Here is a 20,267-nt window from a genome sequence, read left to right as displayed (position 1 = left end):
TTGCTCAAAATTTTGGTGTTCAGTTGCTGAAAATTGTATTTGTAAAGTGGGAACCAGTTACTAGAACTCAATTTCGGTATCCCTAATTTGAGAAAATTGCTCAAAAGTTTGGTGTTCAATTCTTGCTGAAAATTGTAATAGTAAAGCGGTAGCCGATTCATCGAAATTAAAACTCAATTTCAGTATCCAGTTGCTAATTTGATAAATAGTATCTAGTTGCTGAAAATTGCTCAAAATTTTGGTGTTCAGTTGTTGAAAATTGTAGTTAGAAAGCGGTAACCAATTACTAAAACCCAATTTTCGTATCCTAATTTGATAAATGGTATCTAGTTGTTGAAAATGGCTCAAAATTTTGGTGTTCAGTTGTTGAAAATTGTATTTGTAAAGCAGTAACCAGTTACCAAAATTAAAACTCAATTTTAGTATCCAGTTACGAATTTGATAAATGGTATTTAGTTGTTGAAAATTGCTCAAACTTTTGGTGTTCAGTTGCTGAAAATTGTATTTGTAAAATAGTAACCAGTTACCGAAATTAATATAAGATTGAGAAGATTACAACATTCTATGATTCCTCTTTTTTCCCCTTCCCTTTCACAATAGCTTTTGTCCCAAACCCATGACATATGTTATCAACTTCCACTTCTAATTCCAATGTAAGCTTTCAATGTGCTTAAATTAGACTTAAATTCAACAAAAAGAAAAATAGTTACACATATACCCAACTTAAAGAAAACAATTGAAGTAGAGAAGATAAGTCAAACAAATTACCTTGCAAGTGTGTGGATTGGGTGAGTTTTCATGCTCACTACCTCCCATAGTTTTGAGTTTTTGTAAGTTTCTATATTAGGAATGGAAAAGAAGTGTTTAAAGAGAAGTAAATTTGAGGGTGGGGAAAGAAAGAGAATAGAAAAATGGCTAAAATTTGGGTTTGAATTTGAGTGGGAAGCCAAAAAGTTGAAAATGAGTTTTGAGTTTGATTTTGAGAGGGAAATTCAAATCAACCTAAAAAGAGAATAAATTGATTTCGAAATTTCATAAAAACAATTGGACAAAATATTAAAATAGTATTGAATTATTGAATAATTGGTCGAAATATCAAAATTGTTTTGGAATACTGAAATAATTGGTCGAAATGAAAACTCAATTTCGAATGTCGAGATATCAAAATAATTGAAATATTGAAATATTGAGATGTCTAACCCTAAACCCTAAACTCTAAATTGGGAATATCGAGGAATCTCATATTTTGATACCATTACAAATTAAAAAAATAATAATAAAATAGGTGTTAGATTAGATAATGAATATTAACTTTAAAATGTAATAGATGTTAGATACTAGATTCAAAATATAGTTAGAACTGTATTGATTTTTTTTTTTTTTTTTTTTCCAAAATATAGTTATATTATTGTTAGAACTGTATTGGCTAAACCATAAACATATGTACAGTTGCTATATAATAATTCTGAAATCATAAATAATAACCAAAATGTTTTATTATGGAATGGAAAATAGGTTTAAATTATATCATTTAATAAAACTTTAATTTGTTGGTAAAAATTTAGATGTTAAATCGATTCAAATAAAGTCTAGTTAGAACTAGGGGTGGCAGTTTTGTACACGACCCGCTAACCCGACACAAAATTAGCGGGTTTGGGTTAGAAAAAAAGGCTTTTAGGTCATTTAAGGGTCTCAGGTCTAATGGGTTGGGTCATCAACCCGTGATATGTATAACCTATTTTAAGATAAGTGAATTATTTTTTAAAATCTCATTATCCCAACAACTTAAAATAAACGACTAAAAGGAGAAGGATTAGCTGTCATATTGATTCATTCAATAAATACATGTTTCGTTATTCAATTTTCATTGATATGTAATTAAATTATGAATGGTTTTTTAGAATAATATATATATAAGGGTGTTCATGGGTCGGTTCTTATTGGTTTCGGTTCTGGGTCTATTTTTAGCGGTTCCTATCGGGTTCGGTTCTTTCGGGTTTTTTCTTATATTTTGAAAACCCAGACCCATACCCATTAATTAAGTCGGTTTTGGTTCCTTATCGGATATATATTTTTATTGCTAAAATTATTATTTTTAGTTATATAACCGATATAAAAGTTGGTTTACAGCGACTATAACACTTGTCATCGATATTTTTGTCCTCTCATAAGAAGTAATGGTCCTAAATTCAATAATAATATTTGAAAGTTATCTAAAAATTTTAAATACATTTTCATACATTATACGCATGTATATATTTTAAATCGAACATATGTATATTATACTATACGTAATGCGTCATATATAGAATAAATACCACATGTACTACAATTGTTAGTTAGCATTGCACGTATTCGTTATCTAATATATATACATGTAATATATCAAGCACGTACACATTCATGCATTAGTTAATATAGACAGTGCATTAGTTAATTCATAGTATACGACTATACATATAGACGTAGACACGTAAACATTATTATTAATATTTATAATACACATATTTAATGTAATATTATAAAATATGCATTTAATAACACACATTTACTATTATGCTAAATGTTATATATATTTAGTATAATTTTACACCTAACAAATATAGACTATATATAATAATAATGTTTGGGTTTGTCTTTATTTAGTGTAATATAATACTAAATTTTATATATCAAAATCAAACTAATCGGTTCCGGTTTCAGTTCGGGTACCCATCGGTTTTTTACTATTCGGTTCTAACGGTTTCGGTTCTTTATCGGGTCGGTTCTTGAAGACCCACTTTAAATGGGTCTAACATTTTAGGACCCAGACCCGCTATAAATGGTTCCGATTTTGGTTCCAGTTCGGGTAATTGGGTACCCATGCACACCCCTATATATATATATATATTTCTTTTTTTTTTTTTTTTTTTTTGATAAATAAAATCGTAAAATACTAAATATTTTGCATATAGGTTGTCTGTGAATTCGATCCGAAACTGATTTGAAATTGACTCGTTGGCTTAGCGGGTCACCTGTTGGGTAATTCGTTATATAGGCGGGTTGGGTTTGGGTTTGACAAACTCAACACGATTAATAATTGGGTTGGATTTGGGTTTGCTCTCTTAACACATGACCCAGATATGATACAACACGAACCCGACCCAACACGTACGACCCATTGCCACCCCTAGTTAGAACTGTACTGTTTCAAACCTTAAATCCTAAACATAAGTAAAGTTGCTACTAATTCTGAAATAAAAAATTACAACCCAAACGTTTTATTATAGATTGGATAACGGGTTAATTTAAATAATTATATCGTCTAATTCAATTTTAATATGTAGATAAAAATTTAGATATTAGATTTAAAGTGTAGTTAGAACTGTACTAATTCAAACCCTTTCCAAAATAAAAAATTATAACCTAAATGTTTTATTATAGATTGGAGAATGGGTTTAAATTATATTATATAATTCATTTTTAATTTGCTGGTAAAAATTTAGATGTTAGATTCAAAGTCTAGTTAGAACTATATTTATTCAAACCCTAGAGACATGTACAATTGCTACCAATTCAAAAATAAAAAATTATAACCTAAATGTTTTCTACTTGTTGGAACTAAGTTATCACCTAAAACAACTACAAATAAGTTAAAATATGTTAATTATTAATAAAATTATTATCAAATAGATGATGAAATATTTAAATATTGGAATTTGACAACACAACAACAAGATACCGAATGGTTTACGAATTTTCGGTGTCTATTTGTTGTATCTTTACTTGGTAAATGGTAACCCGACACTGTAATTTATGGTTATGTTTCAGCAACCCGTTACCGTGGTTTATGGTATTTTACGACAATGTGTTACCGTTCATCAAAATAGCACATACATCAAGATTACACAAAATTTATTTTGAAATCTAATATTCAAATTATCGTAATTCATTTAGTTTCAATTCCATTAGGCAATTTCAATTCCATTAATCTCCAATTTATTTATTTTCATGTTCAATTGATTCTTCTAACATCATATAATCTTCAATTTATTCGACATTGAGATGTGGGTATTTGTATTGCAATAAATTGTTCATTTGAGAGTTGGATAATGATACACACTCCATTTGAGAGTTAAAATATAGAGGTATTGAGAGTTGAGAAGAAGAGAAAAATTGAGTTGAGTTGAGTCAAGGAAAATTGAATTGGATGTAGATAATTGGGGAAGGAGAGTGTATTTTGATAGTGTATATAGTTGCATAGTGCAAACTAGTTAGTTAAAGGCAATAGGAGGTTACCACTATTTTTGATGGGGAGTGCCCTCTTAGAAAATACTAGCATTTCGCCCGACCCATAGCCGGGATTGTTTCATCCAAGAGGATGGGCTTGCTAAATGAATTGTCGTGTCCAAAAAGATTATCTGAAATAGAATAGAATAGAAACACATGTATTCACATGCGAAAATGGAAGCGACCCCTTCAAAGGATTTAAGGATGGAATTTGCCGCTAGTTGTGTGGCATAATGTGGTGCAGATTTAAAAGCCCTATGCATTGAAGCTCATTCAAAATCAAAGCAATAAGTAGTCATATAGTTACTAATCGAAGGTTCTAAAACTTCTAAACAAATTAAAATGCATGAACATTCCTAATAAAACTTGGCATAATGATAACTCTTTAAATAACTAATAATTCCATGTAACTCTATTCTATTCATCATCACTAATATTGATTATGTCAGAATCTTCACCAGTTGTCGCGTCTATTTGTTTGTCTTCCTCATCACTTATGTTGATTGTTTCAACATTAGCAATTGATGTTCGCAATTCTCTATTTTCTGTTTCAACATTAGCAAGTGTTGTTCGCAATTCTCTATTTTCTTGTCCAATGTGCATGATATCAACATGTAGGCCTTGATTTATTTCATGAAATTGTTCATTGGTTTCTTGAAGATGTTTGATTTCCTTTGTAGCTTCTTCATGAATCTGACGCAGATGATTGATTTTGCTCCTTGCTTCTTTAAGTTCTGTGAAGTTAAAATCTTTGACTTGGAATTTGTACCATTGACATAGTGATGTGAGAGCGGCTTGTGCAGCTTCATTCTCGGCTTTATTATGTGTTTCTTCAAGAGTTCCATAGGATGTTTGCAGGGTTGAATCTTCATCTTCATCATATTCGTCACAGTCTTCTTTAAATATTCCTTTCAGAATAGGAACATCTATTGTTTACGGTTGATCCAAATTTGTCACCCTTCACTTTTGTTGTGTAAACCGGTGGTTTATAAATATTGATTTCCATCAGGATTTGAATCAATATTGCTTTCCTTGAAATAGAAAAGATTGTATTATGATCCATATTGCTGCATATAAATTTTTTAAAAATTAGTATGTTATCTAATGAATAAGTTACAAATTTGAATGTAGCTAATGTGTTAAGATGATAAATCATGCTCACATATGATGATTGATACCAATCTATGTGATAGTGGTGTAGTTCAATTCAGATAAGTGATATATGTACTAAATATAACAATAAATTTATAACAGAGCAATAATCAAGAATTCATAGAACAATAAATTTATATGTAACTTTGAAAGTTTAGTAGTTTACCTAGGTGTTGAAGATGGGAGATGGAAGTCTGCAGGTTGTTTGACTGTGTTATTGATTGATTCTCTAGTATTTATAAGTTAAACTGTTTTGTTTATTTAGAATACTACTACTTTGAGTGTTTTATACGGTGTAAAGTTATTGTTTTAGTGTGCTTCTTTATTGGTTATGGTTTATCCAAATAATAAATTTAGGTGGCTTGAACTTTTGGGCGTGGGTTATTGATGGTGATTTTTTTTTTTTTTTTTTTTTTTGGTTTATCCATGTGGAGTCGCAATAGTCTCGGAGTAGAGCGCTTTCCTTGTCTGTGAACCCAGCATTTGTGCTCAATGACCAGAATGGCTCGACAGCAACTTGGTCCTAAGTATGTTTCACCATTCAGAAAGAACAGAACTACCTCACCAGTGCATGCTCGAAGCTCCATTAAAGATTTCCAACACTGGTTTTGTTCCTCGAGTTCTAGTCAAGCAGTTAGAGTTGAACCGGAGGCCAATGGTCGTGCTTGCACAGTCATGTACACTACAATAGTCCATGTTAGTAACACTGCTGCAAAGAAGAAATTCACTTGCTTGGAACAAAATATTCACTTCCTAAACCCTAGCTTCACTGTCAAAATATTCATGAACCCTCTATTGTAACATCACTATCATACATCCGCGAACCGCTTTTACAGGTAATTGGAGTGTGCTTGATAGTAGTATCACCTGTTACATGTAGTCTGATGAAGTTTTATAATTTCATTTTTCAAATTTTCAATTCTACATTACCTTCGAAGGAGGATTGCAGATGCAAAGGACCTTCGGAATGGTGTACATCATGTATTGTGACATGTATGGACAATTATCTGCATCTCTCAGTGTCAAGTATGTGTTAAAAAAAGAGGAAAGAGAAAAACATTGTTGTTCTTTGAAATTTGTTTTCAGGAGAGAAAATGGTCATGGAAGTTTGTGAAATTTGGTATGCCTATACTTTCTATATTTAAGCTCATTCAGTACTTTATAGGTGGATCCAAAATAGCTGTGAAAAAGAGGAGGATCAAGTGAGGATCTTAACATCCTTTATTAACAAATTTTATAGAATCTGAATATATTTTCTTTGAGGACCTGGTTTTTGGACGATTACTTTGTATGGAGGGAGCAAGCAATGAATATCATATGCAACAATTTATTACTGTAAAAATTGATTAAAAAACGAAGCCATAACTAATTCATCAAAAAGTAAAATTGATGAGATACTACTCAAAAGCCATAACAACGCAAACAACATTAGCCTTAGGGGGAAAAAAGGGTGCAAAATTGCATTCACAATAGCATATTTAGAAATACCTTGCTAATTAGCCCATCATCAATGACAGAATAGCTAATGCTCTTGTACAGCTCAAACAAAGCTTCTACTTCGCTAACACTAACTGCAAAAGTGCGAAGTGTTATTCAACCATCGAAAGGACATAGGAATTCACTGCCAACAGATAAGGAACAACACAATGAGTGGGGAGCTTTTGCTTTATATAGAAGATGTTCAGGGAAGGAAGGTAAAGAGACAGAAATATTGCATTTTTGTGTTGCTGTTACGTAGTTTTGGAATTTCATGAGGCTTTCAATAGTTCATGCATGTAAAGCATCATAGTAACTCTAATCAGTAATCATAACGTATAATCATGCGATGTAGTCCTCTAGCTTATCTCCCTTAATTAATCCTAAATAAGAATATGATTTTGCTAAAGTAAAATTAAAATGAGTAACCATAAGATGTTCCTGATCTGGTCGAAAAACTGGATCAGGAAATCACTGTTTGTTGCGATGCTATATTCAAAGGGAAATGCAGATGCTCCTCTCTCAGCTCCAGTAGGGTTTATGCTTATACCGATCATCCGGTCTGCTATCTCCAATGCATGTAGACCACTCATTCAGTGGCCTTCCTCCTACAATATGATGAGCTGAATCACCTACTTCATCACTCCCTTTCGGACCTCGTCCGGACTTATTCTCATAACCGAAACTATTCTGCCTCTTTACATCTACGGACCTTCCTTGTAGTACGTCATTCGCAACTTCATCATCCCAAGTCGAATAACTGGTTTATAGTTATACCTCTGATCACCCCATCCTTACCCTGGACACGGCCAGATCCGTCTAGTGAACTTCCTTCTACATTACCACGTGTGGTGACAGGTTCTTCGTCACCCCATTTTGGACCTCCCCATGATTTATTCTCATCACCCAAATCATGGCCCCGTTGGTCTGCAGACCTTCCTTCGGGTTTATCAAGAACTTCACCTTCATGAGAAAACCTGCAACTTATCCCCTTACAGAATTTCGAAGCAAAAATTTTACAAAGAGTGATGTTGTTCTGGGTGGGTCACGCCTATGGTCACGTCCCCGAAAGTATACATCGATCGTGTCCCTCTCATGGATCCTTTCACTGTTCCACGGCCATCAGCTATAGAATCATCATGGATGTATGTGCATGATGAGCCCCCGTGACATTTGCCTCTCAAAAAACTTTACACATCCGGAAGATCTATTGTTCCTTTGGGACTCTTGTTCGTGAGAAAGCTTATCTCTTGAGTAATCCCTGCTCTACATTATTAAGATGCCCATAAGATCTTCCCCTCTCATGTCTACTTCCCAAGATTCTGGGGACGCCACTGGATTCATTCGCGCCTCGATTCATTGTTCTCTTGATGAAGAAACTGCACTCACTTTGCCTGCTTTGCATCTCCCCATCTGCAAAATCATTGCACAGGGGAGCTGAAACCCCTGATCCACCTTTGATTTTATTATCCCATTCATTGTAGCCACGCTTAAGACCATATGGTGGACTTCTGCTTCTACTCCGTAAACCATGTGGTGGAGTTATGCTTCTACTCCTAAAATCATGCGCCGGGCTTCTACTTCTACTCCTACATATCATATCAAGACAACGAAAAAAGTGTATTTTAAGAATCTTTGATTGCAGAATAGCAGATCAACAAATATGAAAAAAAGTGTGTCACAAACTGAGAAACCTATGTGACTTGCTCCAACGACTCCTTGGGGAGCGACTACGACTTCGCTGTCTCCAATCATCACGGCCAGGAGACAAACTTGTACTGTAACTTCGATCACCATTCCACTTTTTTCTGGACTGTGAGACCTCATTGAAATCTCTACTGACATAATTAGTTTTGGGGATTTTTGTTTTAGTTTGAACAAAATTTCATACTGGAATGAGAAACGGAAAGATTGTTGTAATCAGCAAAGAAGATTCTTATATCTGACATCGATTGTTTGGTGAAGCAACTGATACTGCTTCGACATCGACATCGACATCGTCACATGTAAAGCAGGTTGACAGAAGTTAATGCTATTGAGGTTGTTTTGGAGGATTTCAGATTTTGGAATCCAATATGTTCAGATTATGGCTTTAGAACTTCAGCCTTTTACATTCTATTCTTTAGTGTTGTCTCTTTCTCTATTTGTTGGAACTGCCGAAAGATTTGGATAGCTAAATTTGCATATGTCAGTAATGAAAGCGTGTGTGGGTCTACGACGGTTGATTGCTTTATACTACTGCTTGTGGATTGAAAACTATCACATAGCATGGCACTCAGAAGTATTTTTACCTGTAAATGTTAAAGTTGATATGAAAAAAAAGGAGAGTTAAAGAAATCAAGGTATATACTTAGGTGCTGATTTTCCTTATTCATGGATTTCATTCCCCCAATTTTTACTATATGTATACATATTCTAGTCCAAGTCACAAACACAATGTATTGTGAGTAATATAGTGTTTGCACCAATATTGAAAAATATTAGTTTCATAATGAAAAGTTATAAGGGCTTTGTGGAGGATCATTCCCTTCGCAGTTATATCGGTAACTCGGCTAGCTGGACATAATCAAACATATTCGAGTCGCAATCATAGGGTGTAGACTATCTTAAGTATCTATGTTTTCTTCTACCTTCAATCTATGCAGTGGCACGAAGATCTGGTTCAAGATTTTTGCAACATCTGGAGCATTTATCTACAGCATAAAGGCAATTCATTATACTTTTCCTTACATAGCAGAGGTCACTTACTTTGGTTGGTTTGTTTCTTTGGCTCGCTACTTTTCCTTTGCTCCTCCCAAACGAATTTTCTTGCGTGGAAATGAGTGATATTTATGTTAGTTGAGTTGTGTTTGGTATTTCTTGAGATATGGTATTAGTGTATTACTCATTCAGTAATTGCAACTGGTAATGAGTAAAACTCAATTTGTGAGACTTCGGAATGTAGTCTTGTTTGGTTGAAAATTTGTCTATTTAGTTAGCATGTTGAATGTCTTTAAAGTGTGTTTTTCGCACTTCAGGTCTCTACAACCTCTTGGATCCGAGCGAAGATGTTGTACGCCACATCCAGGGACAGGTTCAGGTGAGTACTTGACAAAAAATATTAGCAAGTCAAATGCACATTGACTAATAAATTGTAGCATAACTTATTATCCATTCAAAATGAATTCCTATTTTTGTTCATCATGCATGAACAACACAAACACAATAATAAATTGTAGCTTATGATCCAATGATAACTAATTCATGATCCAATGATAACTAATTCTTAATGTCCACTAAACTATTGAATTATACTCCTTTGAGTAGAAACTATCTTCATTCCAAGTGATTGTCCTATTGAAAAATAATACAGAAAAAGTAATTAGATTTCCATTTGTTTTATTTTGAAAGATTAAATTTACTAAGACATTTAATATATATAAATGGTTACCTTGAGATCTAAAGTCTTGCAGACTTTTTTGGATAAGGGGGTTTCTTCTGGAGGTTCTGTCATAGATTTTTTCCGGTTTTCCATTGTTGGTTTTTCAATAGCAGCTATCTCTGAGTTTGTATCCTGTATTAATAGAGAAATGTTCCAACTGTGTATATAGTCATATGTAATAATCATATGTATAAATTCTGAAACGACATTTAATGTATATACATACCTCTTCATCATTGCTCACAGGACATGCGTACAAAAGAACAAACGATTTCGTGTTATAATTGTTGCTGTTATTGGATTCTTTCATGCGAAAATCAAATTTTTTTTTCCAACAATGCTTTTCAATATCTTCTCAACCATTTCTTTTCCATTTTTCTAAAATAATTCAAAAAAGAAATTATTAGTGGTTTGTTTAAAGAATTGTAATATATTGTTTTAATTAAAGATGTTTTTACCTGTTTTTCAATTTTGTAAAGTTCATCTTCCGAATGTTTGATCACGACTTTTCCTATATTTCCAAATGCAATTGTGGTTGTGTAACTTTCATCATCTGTGATCTCGAGTTTTAATTTGTACCTATTTTTCAAAAGTAAAAATTAGAAAAAAATAATAAAATAAAAAAATAGCACCTAATTGATTAGAATAGACATGTTTTATAGTTTTCCTACATAGTCATACCTTCTGGAATGTTTTGGATATTTTTCACATCTATTGCACTAAAGCCTGGAGTTGATTTCTTCAAGCTTACTGACGCAATTTTCGCAAGCTTTATAATACCATGGTAATATGTCGTCATTTAAAATCTTAGAAATCTTTGCTCTGCACAGGAACAACTTTTCCTGTTTATGAAAAATCAAAATAAATTGTATTAACAATATTATATGATATAAATTGTTTAGAGAAGGATGATAAGTAGTTGTTGTTACCTTTACAGGGTTATCTTGATTTATGATATCAGTTAAGCTCTGTATCTCATCCCCTGTTTTTATTTGTTCTAAATCATTTTTTTTTCTTCCTGTGCTTCTTCTTTTATTTGTTGCGCTCTGCATGTTTGGAAATTGTTATTACTTTTAGAAAAAGAAAATCAAATAAATTGAATACAATTAATATGAAATTTTGTTACCTTTCCATGATTGATTCAACTTCAGGTATTTGCAAGTTTGTATATATTTTTGTTCCAAATGTTGATTGGAGAAAATATCCTGTGATTTTGGTAAAGTTAACTATCATGAATGCAAAGAAATAGTATTTTGAAAACAAAGAAAAGATGATTACCTTTCCAGTTCTGTGCTGACGTTGATGTTACTATTAACACATAATTTTTGTCCGGTGAATGAATGAAGTCAGTTGGAATTTGATCCATTGCACTACCCTACAATGTGATTCTAAGTACAGTGTTTCTGCATTGATAGTATGAAGAGTAAAAATCTGTGTAAATAAAAATAAAATTGAACTTATGAAACATTATATATATATATATATACATCATCTCTATAAAATTTCAACTCTTTTGGAAATCTCTAACTTAGGCAAAAGATGATTGTAAAAATACTATTTTCTGGATAGTTAGATTTCTTTTTTAAGATGACAACAATTTTTAGCTAGGTTAGAGATTTCCAAATGAGCTCAAATTTTGTGGAGTTGATCTTTATGGTATGTAGGTAATACCCACAAAAAATTAGAGTTGAATTTATTTTCTAGGTGATGTTTTACTTACGTACTTATTTTAACTTTAAAATAAGTATGTACTTCTAAGATCGGGCCTGTATATATATATATATATATATATAATATTTGTTATACGTTGTGTCTGCTATGATTATATTTCCTCTTTTCCTTGTATTGCCTCCTCTTATGGTTGATGTTTCAACTGCCTTAACCTTCAGTAGTAGTCTTACGACATCTGCATTGTATACAAAGTTATTGTCGTAGTTGTTTTGGTTAAAAAAAATCTATAGGATTAATGTAACGTATTACCTGTAAGGACTATGTTGTCCTTGTTTGAGTCAATATCATTTAAAGAAGTGAATGAAAATAGGTTTTGAGGAATCTGCACATCGTGATTGGTGACAACTTTGATTATAGTAGTGTCATTCAACGCGAGTTTGTAATCATGCGGTACAACACGGTATTTAGGTGAATTGTCACCAATGTCATAATTTTCAATAAGTAATAGTGCATCTGGTTGCATATGCTTTTCAAACTTCTTTGTTAATTTCACCCCATATTTAGCTTGAATTTGGTTGCCCTGTATAATACATAGAATATAATTTTTTTTATAAACAACAATTAAACTGTTACAACACAAAATAGTGAGGGTAACCCTTTCCTTAGACTACTCTTTACCAACTGCTCTCCTCCTTCTTCCTTTCAAGACCTCTCTCTCTTTTTCACTCTTGGCCGCCTCCCTATTCTCCTCTCTCCTTTTTCTTCTCTTCTCTCCTCTTTTATATCCACTCTCCTTTCATCTCAACCCTCCACCTGTCTCCTATCTCGCGGTCCCCTCCCCTCCATGTGTAGGGGTTTCCAGATTCAGCGACCGTCGGCCGCCATCCCAATCTGGTGCAGCGCGGCCCTGTGGGTTATGTTAAGTCCGGCCCAAATCCCAATGCTATTTCCAGACGGTATCATGCCACTACAGATGCCCCCTCTCGAGTCCGCGATGATATCTCGATCGGGGAGTCGAGAGCTTGCTACCTTCCTCCTGCCGACCGTGGTCTTCCCTCTTCCCATCACAGCTGGATTCACGAGTGTTCATGCGGTTTCACCTTCTGCCTCTTCGTTTCGTGTGCCTCCACGTGTCTTTCACTGGCTGGTTCCTTTTGGTGTCCCCTCGATTTCAGCACCCCTGCAATTACCCTTTTGCCCTCCCCCACTTATAAAAAGCCCGCTCGATTTCTCTTCTCTCTCTCACTTAGCCCTTCTTTCGTCTTCCAGTTCCTCTTCCCCTCTTCTTTCACCTTTCCTCTGTCTTCCTAGCTCCGGTCGCTCGCTCGGTCGTTCTCTTCAAATCCTGTGGCTGTCATTCTTGCTCCGGTTGCTCTATCTTTTCCTCAGGTTGGTCTCCTTCTTTCTCTGGCTTCCTTTAATTGTTATAGTGCGCATTTCCTCTTTGTGTTTGAAACTGTTCATCTTCATTTTCCTTTTTGCCTTGTTGTGACTGTGTGTCTTCCGCCCTGTCCTCGATGTCTGTCTCTAGATCCGCCACCTCCTCCTCCTCCTTACACCGTGAGCCTTGCCTCGACGGACCGAGGCCCCTCTACCTCCGGGCAAGCCTTTACCCTTCCGCCCGCCCACCACGTAGTCGTAGACCTAATCTTGAGGCTGTTAAAGCGGCCTACGGGATACCCGCTGGCGACGCCATCTTAGAGCACGTGCGATTTAACTTATTACCCACATTTGGTCCCCACAAGCCGGTGTCTCGTGGCCGCGACGGCCGGCCGTTTGTCGCCCGCCTTCGATTGCCTCTCACCCGCCTTGATGTCGAGGGGTGTGCAATCATTTTAACATCCCCCATGCCAAGGTATTGGCAACCACGGAGGGTCATGTATGTCGCGAACCACTACAACCGCTCGGAAGTACCTCGGATAACGGTTCGCGACATGGCCGCCCACTTCTTCCTCAAGAAGAGTACCAAAGAAGTCAGTGTGGGCTATCACTCATTCTGCCTCCGCCCTAAAAAACAGCACTTTATCCTCCGCATCACTTCCTCCGACAAATTGTGGCACCATTACCCTCTCTATATATCCGGAAACTTCCTCTCCGCGGACCTTCCACCTGAGTTGAACCTCCGTCATCTGGCTTTCCTCCCCAGTGGTGAGTCCCGCTCTTTATCTATCCCCATTGAAATATGTCTTTCGGCTATAATCCAACTTGTTGTTTTGTCTTTTTCAGGTTGGCGGCCCGACTCGATATCGCGACCCTACGACAACATCTTTTCCTCGACATTCCAGAAGATCCGTGATTTGGGCGCGGCTCAGTCTGTGATACTCGGAATTGACCCAGCCACCGCTACTCCCCTACTATCTGATCCAGAGTTGGCAACCATCGGAAAATATAGCCCCACTTTTTTCGTCCCCCTCCCCCTAAAGAAAGAAAGCCCCGTGTCACTTCTCCCCCCAAGAAAAAACGCCGCACCGCCGCCTCTTCACACCGCAACCCCCCTGCTCGTCATACCGCTCATCGCTCCGCAGCCCCCACTCCGTATCGTTCCCTGAAGACTTGGGAAGACCAATACTCCCCGTCTCATTCCTCTTCCACCTCTTCTCCCCCCTTCCAAAGATGGCGCTAACAAAGCGCAAACTCTTTGATATCGACTTCGGATGAGGACGTTGTAGCCGCTGCCCCCCAATCCACCATTGTTCCTCCATCTCCTCCCCCAGCCTCAAAACCGCCACGCCCTCCGACCAACGAAACTGGAGAAGGCCCTCCATCTAAGGCCGCGATCCCACCTACCGCGCCTTCTCAGGTGGAACAGCGTCCCGGGAAGGAGGTGGCATCCCGCACCGACAAGGAGGCCGACGAGCCCATTCCTCCATTTTGCCCTTCCTTCAAGCTCCGGAACCGCACCTTGACGGTCAAGGATTCTGCTTTGAAGAACCCTGCCGTGGCTTCTTCCCTGTTCTACGGGTCTCACCTCCCCGCAGATATGGCATACGCCGAAGGTGGCTCCTTTGAGTCCCACCGGACTTCCTTCTACACCGGCTGGGAGAAGGTACTACTTTCTTTGCATTTGATCTCTTTCTTCTATCTCTTTGAGTGTTCTGACTTTTGTTCCCTTTTTCAGATGAGTTTGGATATATCCTTCATGATCCGCGGCCTGTTTGGTGCCAGGGCGCGGATCGATGAACTTGACAAGGAGGTGGCCGACCTAGCAGAGAAGAACTCGGCCGCGGACCTGGACAAGCTCCGGGCCCAAGACGAGCTGAGGACCGCAGAGGCCGCCCACTTGGCGTATATGAACGCGGCCGCCCTCCAGCGCGAGTCCCTTCAAGAGAAGCACGCTGCTGCTCTGGACTCCCTTTCTCTGAAGCACCAAGAAGCTCTGGCGGCACTCCACGCGCAGCATGAGGCCGACATGGACGAGCTCCGGGATATCTACCGGGCCCAGGCCGAGAAGAGGGTGGCCAAGAAGGTCAGGGAGGAGATTGACCGTCTCACCAAGGAAGGCCGCCTTCTTCCGGAAGCTCCCACCACTGCTCCGCTATCTGAGGTCGTTGTGCCAGTGCAGGACTCGGCTTCTGAAGGGAGGGACGCCGCTGAACGGGTAGCCGAGGCTATAGACATGGCAGCGGATCTAATCATAGAAGAAGCCGCCGATTCGGTGGTTCTGGAAAGTACTGCGCCTTGAATATAGCCTGTTTGTGCCCTGGCTAGGCGTCTTTTAATGCTATGTGTTGTCATATTCTTTCCGCTACTGGTTACTGTACTTTCCCTCCCACCAGTTGGGATGCACATATTATGTTTTGCTCCTTTTTATCTAATTGTTTCTGCTCCTTGCATGTTTTTGCTCTTTGTGTGTGTATTTGTCCTAGTAAAAACTGGCCTCCGTTAGCGCATCCCTCCCCGTCAGTTGGGGATGTTTGACTTGCCTGCCCCACGTCCTGATTGGAGCTCCGCTGCTCTCTCCACCTCTGGCAGGCACTCTGCCCGCGGCATGCGGAAGCCTCTTTGCTTCCGCCGCCCCAATCTTCCAGGGGATCGCGGTGACTCGTCTCACCCCGGCCCTGAGAGACTTTACCTTAGGGGGGCAACTCCTTTTTGCCCCTCTAAGGTTTGGACCTCTCGTCCTTGGGGGGCTCATCCCCCCCCTTCCCTTCACTCTGAGGGGTAATGAAAACTCAAAACTCAAACAATAATAGTTCACCCCAAAAGTGCTACGGTTTTATATATGTACAGATAGCTCATGCAGTTTTCAGTCTCTCTCACTACATTTACTCATGAAAGATTTTCAACAACCTTACATTCCACGGCTTATCCACCGCTGTTCCCTCCAAAGTTTGTAACCTGTAGGTGCCGGTTCCCCCTATCCCGACCACCACGTAGGGCCCCTCCCATGCCGGGCCCAACTTCCCCTCACTGGATTTTTTGGTGCTGGGAGTCACTCTCCGAAGCACCTTGTCTCCCACCGCGAATCTCCTCACTCTCAGCTTTTTACCGTACTGCCTCTGCAGGCGGCGGTGATATTCCTCCAATTTGATGCGCGCTGTGTCTCTCCTTTCCTCCGCCAAGTTCAGGTCTCTAGCCAAAATGCCCCAATTTGACTTATCTTCCACAGCAACGGTCCTAGTGGTCGCCGCCACCATCTCGGTTGGTATCACGGCCTCTACTCCATATGCCAATGCGAAAGGGGTCTCATCTGTGGACGTTCGCGGGGTTGTCCGATAGGCCCAAAGTACTCGACTTAGTTAAATTCGGCCAGGTTCCTTTCTTGCCCTCCAATTTCCTCTTGAGATTGTTGAGTATGGTTTTGTTAGAGGACTCCGCCTGCCCGTTTCCTTCGGGGTTATACGGGGCTGAGAATCCCTGTTTGATGTGATACATTTGCAGGAAACCCCTAACCTTTGAACCAGTGAACTGGGTTCCATTATCCGCGATTATCACATAGGGCAACCCAAAACGGCAAATGATGTTCTCCCACAAGAATTTGATCACATGCACCTCCTTCACTTGCTGCAGCGCTGTGGCTTCAATCCACTTTGTAAAATGTCGATCGCGACCAATAAGAACCTCCTCTTTGCCGCGGGCCATGGGGCGGTCCCACTATGTCGAGGGCCCACATCGCGAATGGCCATGGGCTAGACACACCGCGGCGGCCGGCTCGGCTGGGACCCATATCAACGAGAAAATCTCGACACTTCTCGCGATTTTTTGGAGAATTCCACCGTCTCTTCATGTGAGGCCGAAGTAACCCCCTAGCGTCGTAAGCGGTTATCTTGTCGTCGCCGCCGAGTGGCTCCCCGCAATCCCTTCGTGTAACTCATCGAGCACCTCCCGAGCCAGTCCGGCCCCAAACATTTCAACAAAGGTCCTTTTGAAATTCCTCCGATATAACTCTCCCCACTAAGGTGTATCTCCGGTATGCGATTTCCAACCTTCTCTCTCCAGGGACCAACATTCTCCCTTCCTCAAAAACCGCTTGATGGGCAACATCCACCTCGCCGGCTTCAGCGGTGTTCATGACCTCCACTGGTTCCTCGCGGGTTCTCGGTGCATCCCGGTCTTCTCACCTCTATAGTCCTTCCTTCCGATCCGGCATGGCTGCTGCGCCACATATGCGGGGCATCGGCGGACAGTTCTCTCCACGGTTCAAATGTACAAACCGGACCGCCGAGAACTTCGACGCCCGACCCCGTAGGACCTCCAAGTATCTCGCCATCCTGGGACACCGTGCCGCGAATCCACCATTCGCCTGACACACCACCAAATTGGAATCGGAGTACACAGTGAGTTCCTTCACCCCAAGTCCTCGCCATTCCCATGTACTGCGATTACCGCCTCATATTCTGCCTCGTTATTGGATGCCGCGAACCCCAATCTCATTGTCAGCTCTAGCCTGTTATTGTCTGGTGTAACCAATACTACTCCTATTCCACTGCCTGCATCTGTGGCGACCCGTCGGCAAACACTCTCCAACCGTTACCCTCGTCCCATGGGTCCGCGCTATCCGGTTCCTTTTCTCCCTCATTTTCCAACACCATCTCCTCCCCCCAAGTAGGGTCCTCTGCGGGGAACTCCGCCAAGAACTCGGCCAGGGCCTGAGCTTTCTCCGCGGTCCTCACTTGATACTGGATCTCATATGCACTCAGCATCACAGCCCATTTCAACATTCTCCCTGATTTCTCTGCCCTCAGAGCCTGCTTAAGGGGCAAGTTCGTGACCACGATCACTGAGTGTGCTTCGAAGTAGGGCTTTAGTTTCAGGGCCGAAAATATCAAGGCGAGGGCGTATTTCTCCACGCGACTATACCGGGTTTCCGCATCCAACATCGTCTTGCTCTGAAAGTACACCGGTCTTTCTATCTTATCCACTACTCGAACAAGGACTGAGCTGACTGCGTAATCTGTGACCCCGAGATACAGATACAATTTCTCTCCCTCTTCCGGTCGCGACAACAATGGGACCTCCCCCAAATACCTTTTGAGCCCCTGGAATGCCTGCTCACACTCTGCTGTCCATGAGAAATCCGCGGAGTTCCTCAACAGTCGGTACAGCGGCCTGCATTTGTCTGACGACTTCGATATGAATCTATTGAGAGCTGCGACTCTTCCAGCCAACCGCTGCACCTCTTTTTCGATCAAGGGCGAGGGGCATCTCTACCAAGGACCTAATCTGCTCTGGGTTCGCCTCTATCCCTCGCCGCGTCACAATGTACCCTAGAAACTTCCCTGTGGTCACTCCAAATGTACACTTCTCGGGGTTGAGCTTCAAATTGTGGGTCCGCAATATTCGGAACGTCTCCTCCAACCCCTCCGAATGTTCCTCCTCTGTCATGCTCTTTTCCACCATATCATCGATGTATACCTCAATGCCTTTGCGAATTTTGCCCTCGAACATCTTCTCCGCCGGTGGCTGGGCGTGGCCCTGCATTTTTCAACCCAAACGGCATTCGTGTAGCGATGGGTGCCTCCTTCCACTACGGCGAGGCACTTCTTCTCCGTCCGGACCATACATCGCCACCTGGTTGTACCCCATCGATCGTCCATAAATGAGAACACCGAACCCGAACCGTCTCCGTCTGTCTACCCATTTCGTCAACTCGCGGCATCGGATAACTGTCCTTTGGGCACTCCAAATTCACATCTGTGAAGTCAACACACATCCTGACCTTGCCATTCTTCTTTGGGACCGCGACTATGTTGGACAACCATTCCGTGAATGCCGTCCCTTATAATACCCGCATTCTTCAATCGACAACTTCTTCTACCAGTTCCTTCCGGCGTATTTGGGGTCTCACACCCTCATCTTCGTCTCTCACCGGGCTTCGTCCTCCCTCATGTGCGGCGGTGACAAAGCGATCCCGGATCTAAAACCGGTGATATCCTCTATCCCCACGCAAAAGACATCTTTGTTTCTCACCAAACATTGTATCGGTTTCTCCCTCCATTCCCTCTGCTAAACCCGCCCTATCGGCGTGAACTTCTCTTCCACCCCCCCCCGTGTTTACCGTCTCTATCTCATCAAAGTTTTGGGGGCACCGCGGCTTGCTCCCCCTCTTCCACGGCCCCACACTGTAATTGCTACGCGGCCCTCTTCCTGGAGCTCGCCGGTTCATCCTCTGGTTTGCGAGACATCCTTTTGATTGTATTCTGGTGACTATTTTTGGATGCCACCTGATCTCCGCGGACCTCATAGGTGCCATTTGGGGGTAGGGAATCGGATAACTTGATAGTACGTCGACGACACTGCACTGCCCTCATCTCATGTATCCATCTCCTTCCCAGGATTGCGTTGTACTGGGAGCTGGAATCGACCACCATAAACCTTGAGAACAACCGCCGCGCCCCGCGTGATTCGCTGGCGGCAAGAGTTCCCCCATAGTTCGATGACGCCCCATTGAATCCATTACAAGCTTGTCCGCGGAGGTCTCGGTTGCCGGTCGATTCTCATCTCCTCTAAGGCCCCCCGAAGCAAAGCAAATCCACCGCCGCCCGGTCTACCAACACCCTTTTGACCACATAATTACCCATCGCCATCTTTGTAATAACCAACACATCCTCATGCGGTGTCCGTCTTCGGAGGTCCGCCTTGGAGAATATAATTGTCTCTTCCATTGTCTCCTCTCTGTATCTCTGTCCTCGGTGTGCCTCATTGACCTGCTGGATACTCGCGGTCCTTCTGACCTTGTCTCGGTGGGCATTATGGCTCAGTGCTTCCCCGCTGAAAATAACATTTATAGTTCCCCAGATTCGCCCGGACATTCGCCGCCGCCGCCCCTATTTTGAGG

The 20,267-nt window shown here is 40.5% G+C and overlaps 1 protein-coding gene and 1 long non-coding RNA gene across 2 annotated transcripts; one reads left to right on the top strand and one right to left on the bottom strand.

The window, feature by feature from the left end:
- Nucleotides 1-10,044: 10,044 nt before the first annotated feature.
- LOC147473184 (uncharacterized) lies at nucleotides 10,045-11,146 on the bottom strand. The gene is made up of 4 exons (XR_015210535.1): nucleotides 11,000-11,146; nucleotides 10,545-10,897; nucleotides 10,328-10,450; nucleotides 10,045-10,230 (listed from the first exon to the last, which is right to left on the bottom strand). It is a non-coding gene; the product is annotated as an uncharacterized LOC147473184 (long non-coding RNA).
- Nucleotides 11,147-14,842: 3,696 nt separating this feature from the next.
- Nucleotides 14,843-16,722, top strand: LOC147473183 (uncharacterized). The gene is made up of 2 exons (XM_086587748.1): nucleotides 14,843-15,035; nucleotides 15,108-16,722. The coding sequence occupies exons 1-2, from the start codon at nucleotides 14,970-14,972 to the stop codon at nucleotides 15,669-15,671; spliced, it is 630 nt and encodes a 209-aa protein (XP_086443874.1). The 5' UTR covers nucleotides 14,843-14,969; the 3' UTR covers nucleotides 15,672-16,722.
- Nucleotides 16,723-20,267: the final 3,545 nt, after the last annotated feature.

This window comes from Coptis chinensis, unplaced genomic scaffold, assembly GCF_015680905.1.
Source record: "Coptis chinensis isolate HL-2020 unplaced genomic scaffold, ASM1568090v1 utg3977_pilon_pilon, whole genome shotgun sequence".
NCBI lineage: Eukaryota > Viridiplantae > Streptophyta > Magnoliopsida > Ranunculales > Ranunculaceae > Coptis > Coptis chinensis.
This window is presented reverse-complemented; position numbering and strand designations above follow the sequence as displayed.

What these genes read in the sequence shown, in the direction of transcription:
- LOC147473183 (XM_086587748.1), top strand. Translation starts at nt 14,970, where the DNA reads ATGGCATACGCCGAAGGTGGCTCCTTTGAGTCCCACCGGACTTCCTTC. An exon ending in TCTACACCGGCTGGGAGAAG is followed by an intron (nt 15,036 to 15,107) that starts GTACTACTTTCT and finishes TCCCTTTTTCAG; the next exon opens with ATGAGTTTGGATATATCCTT.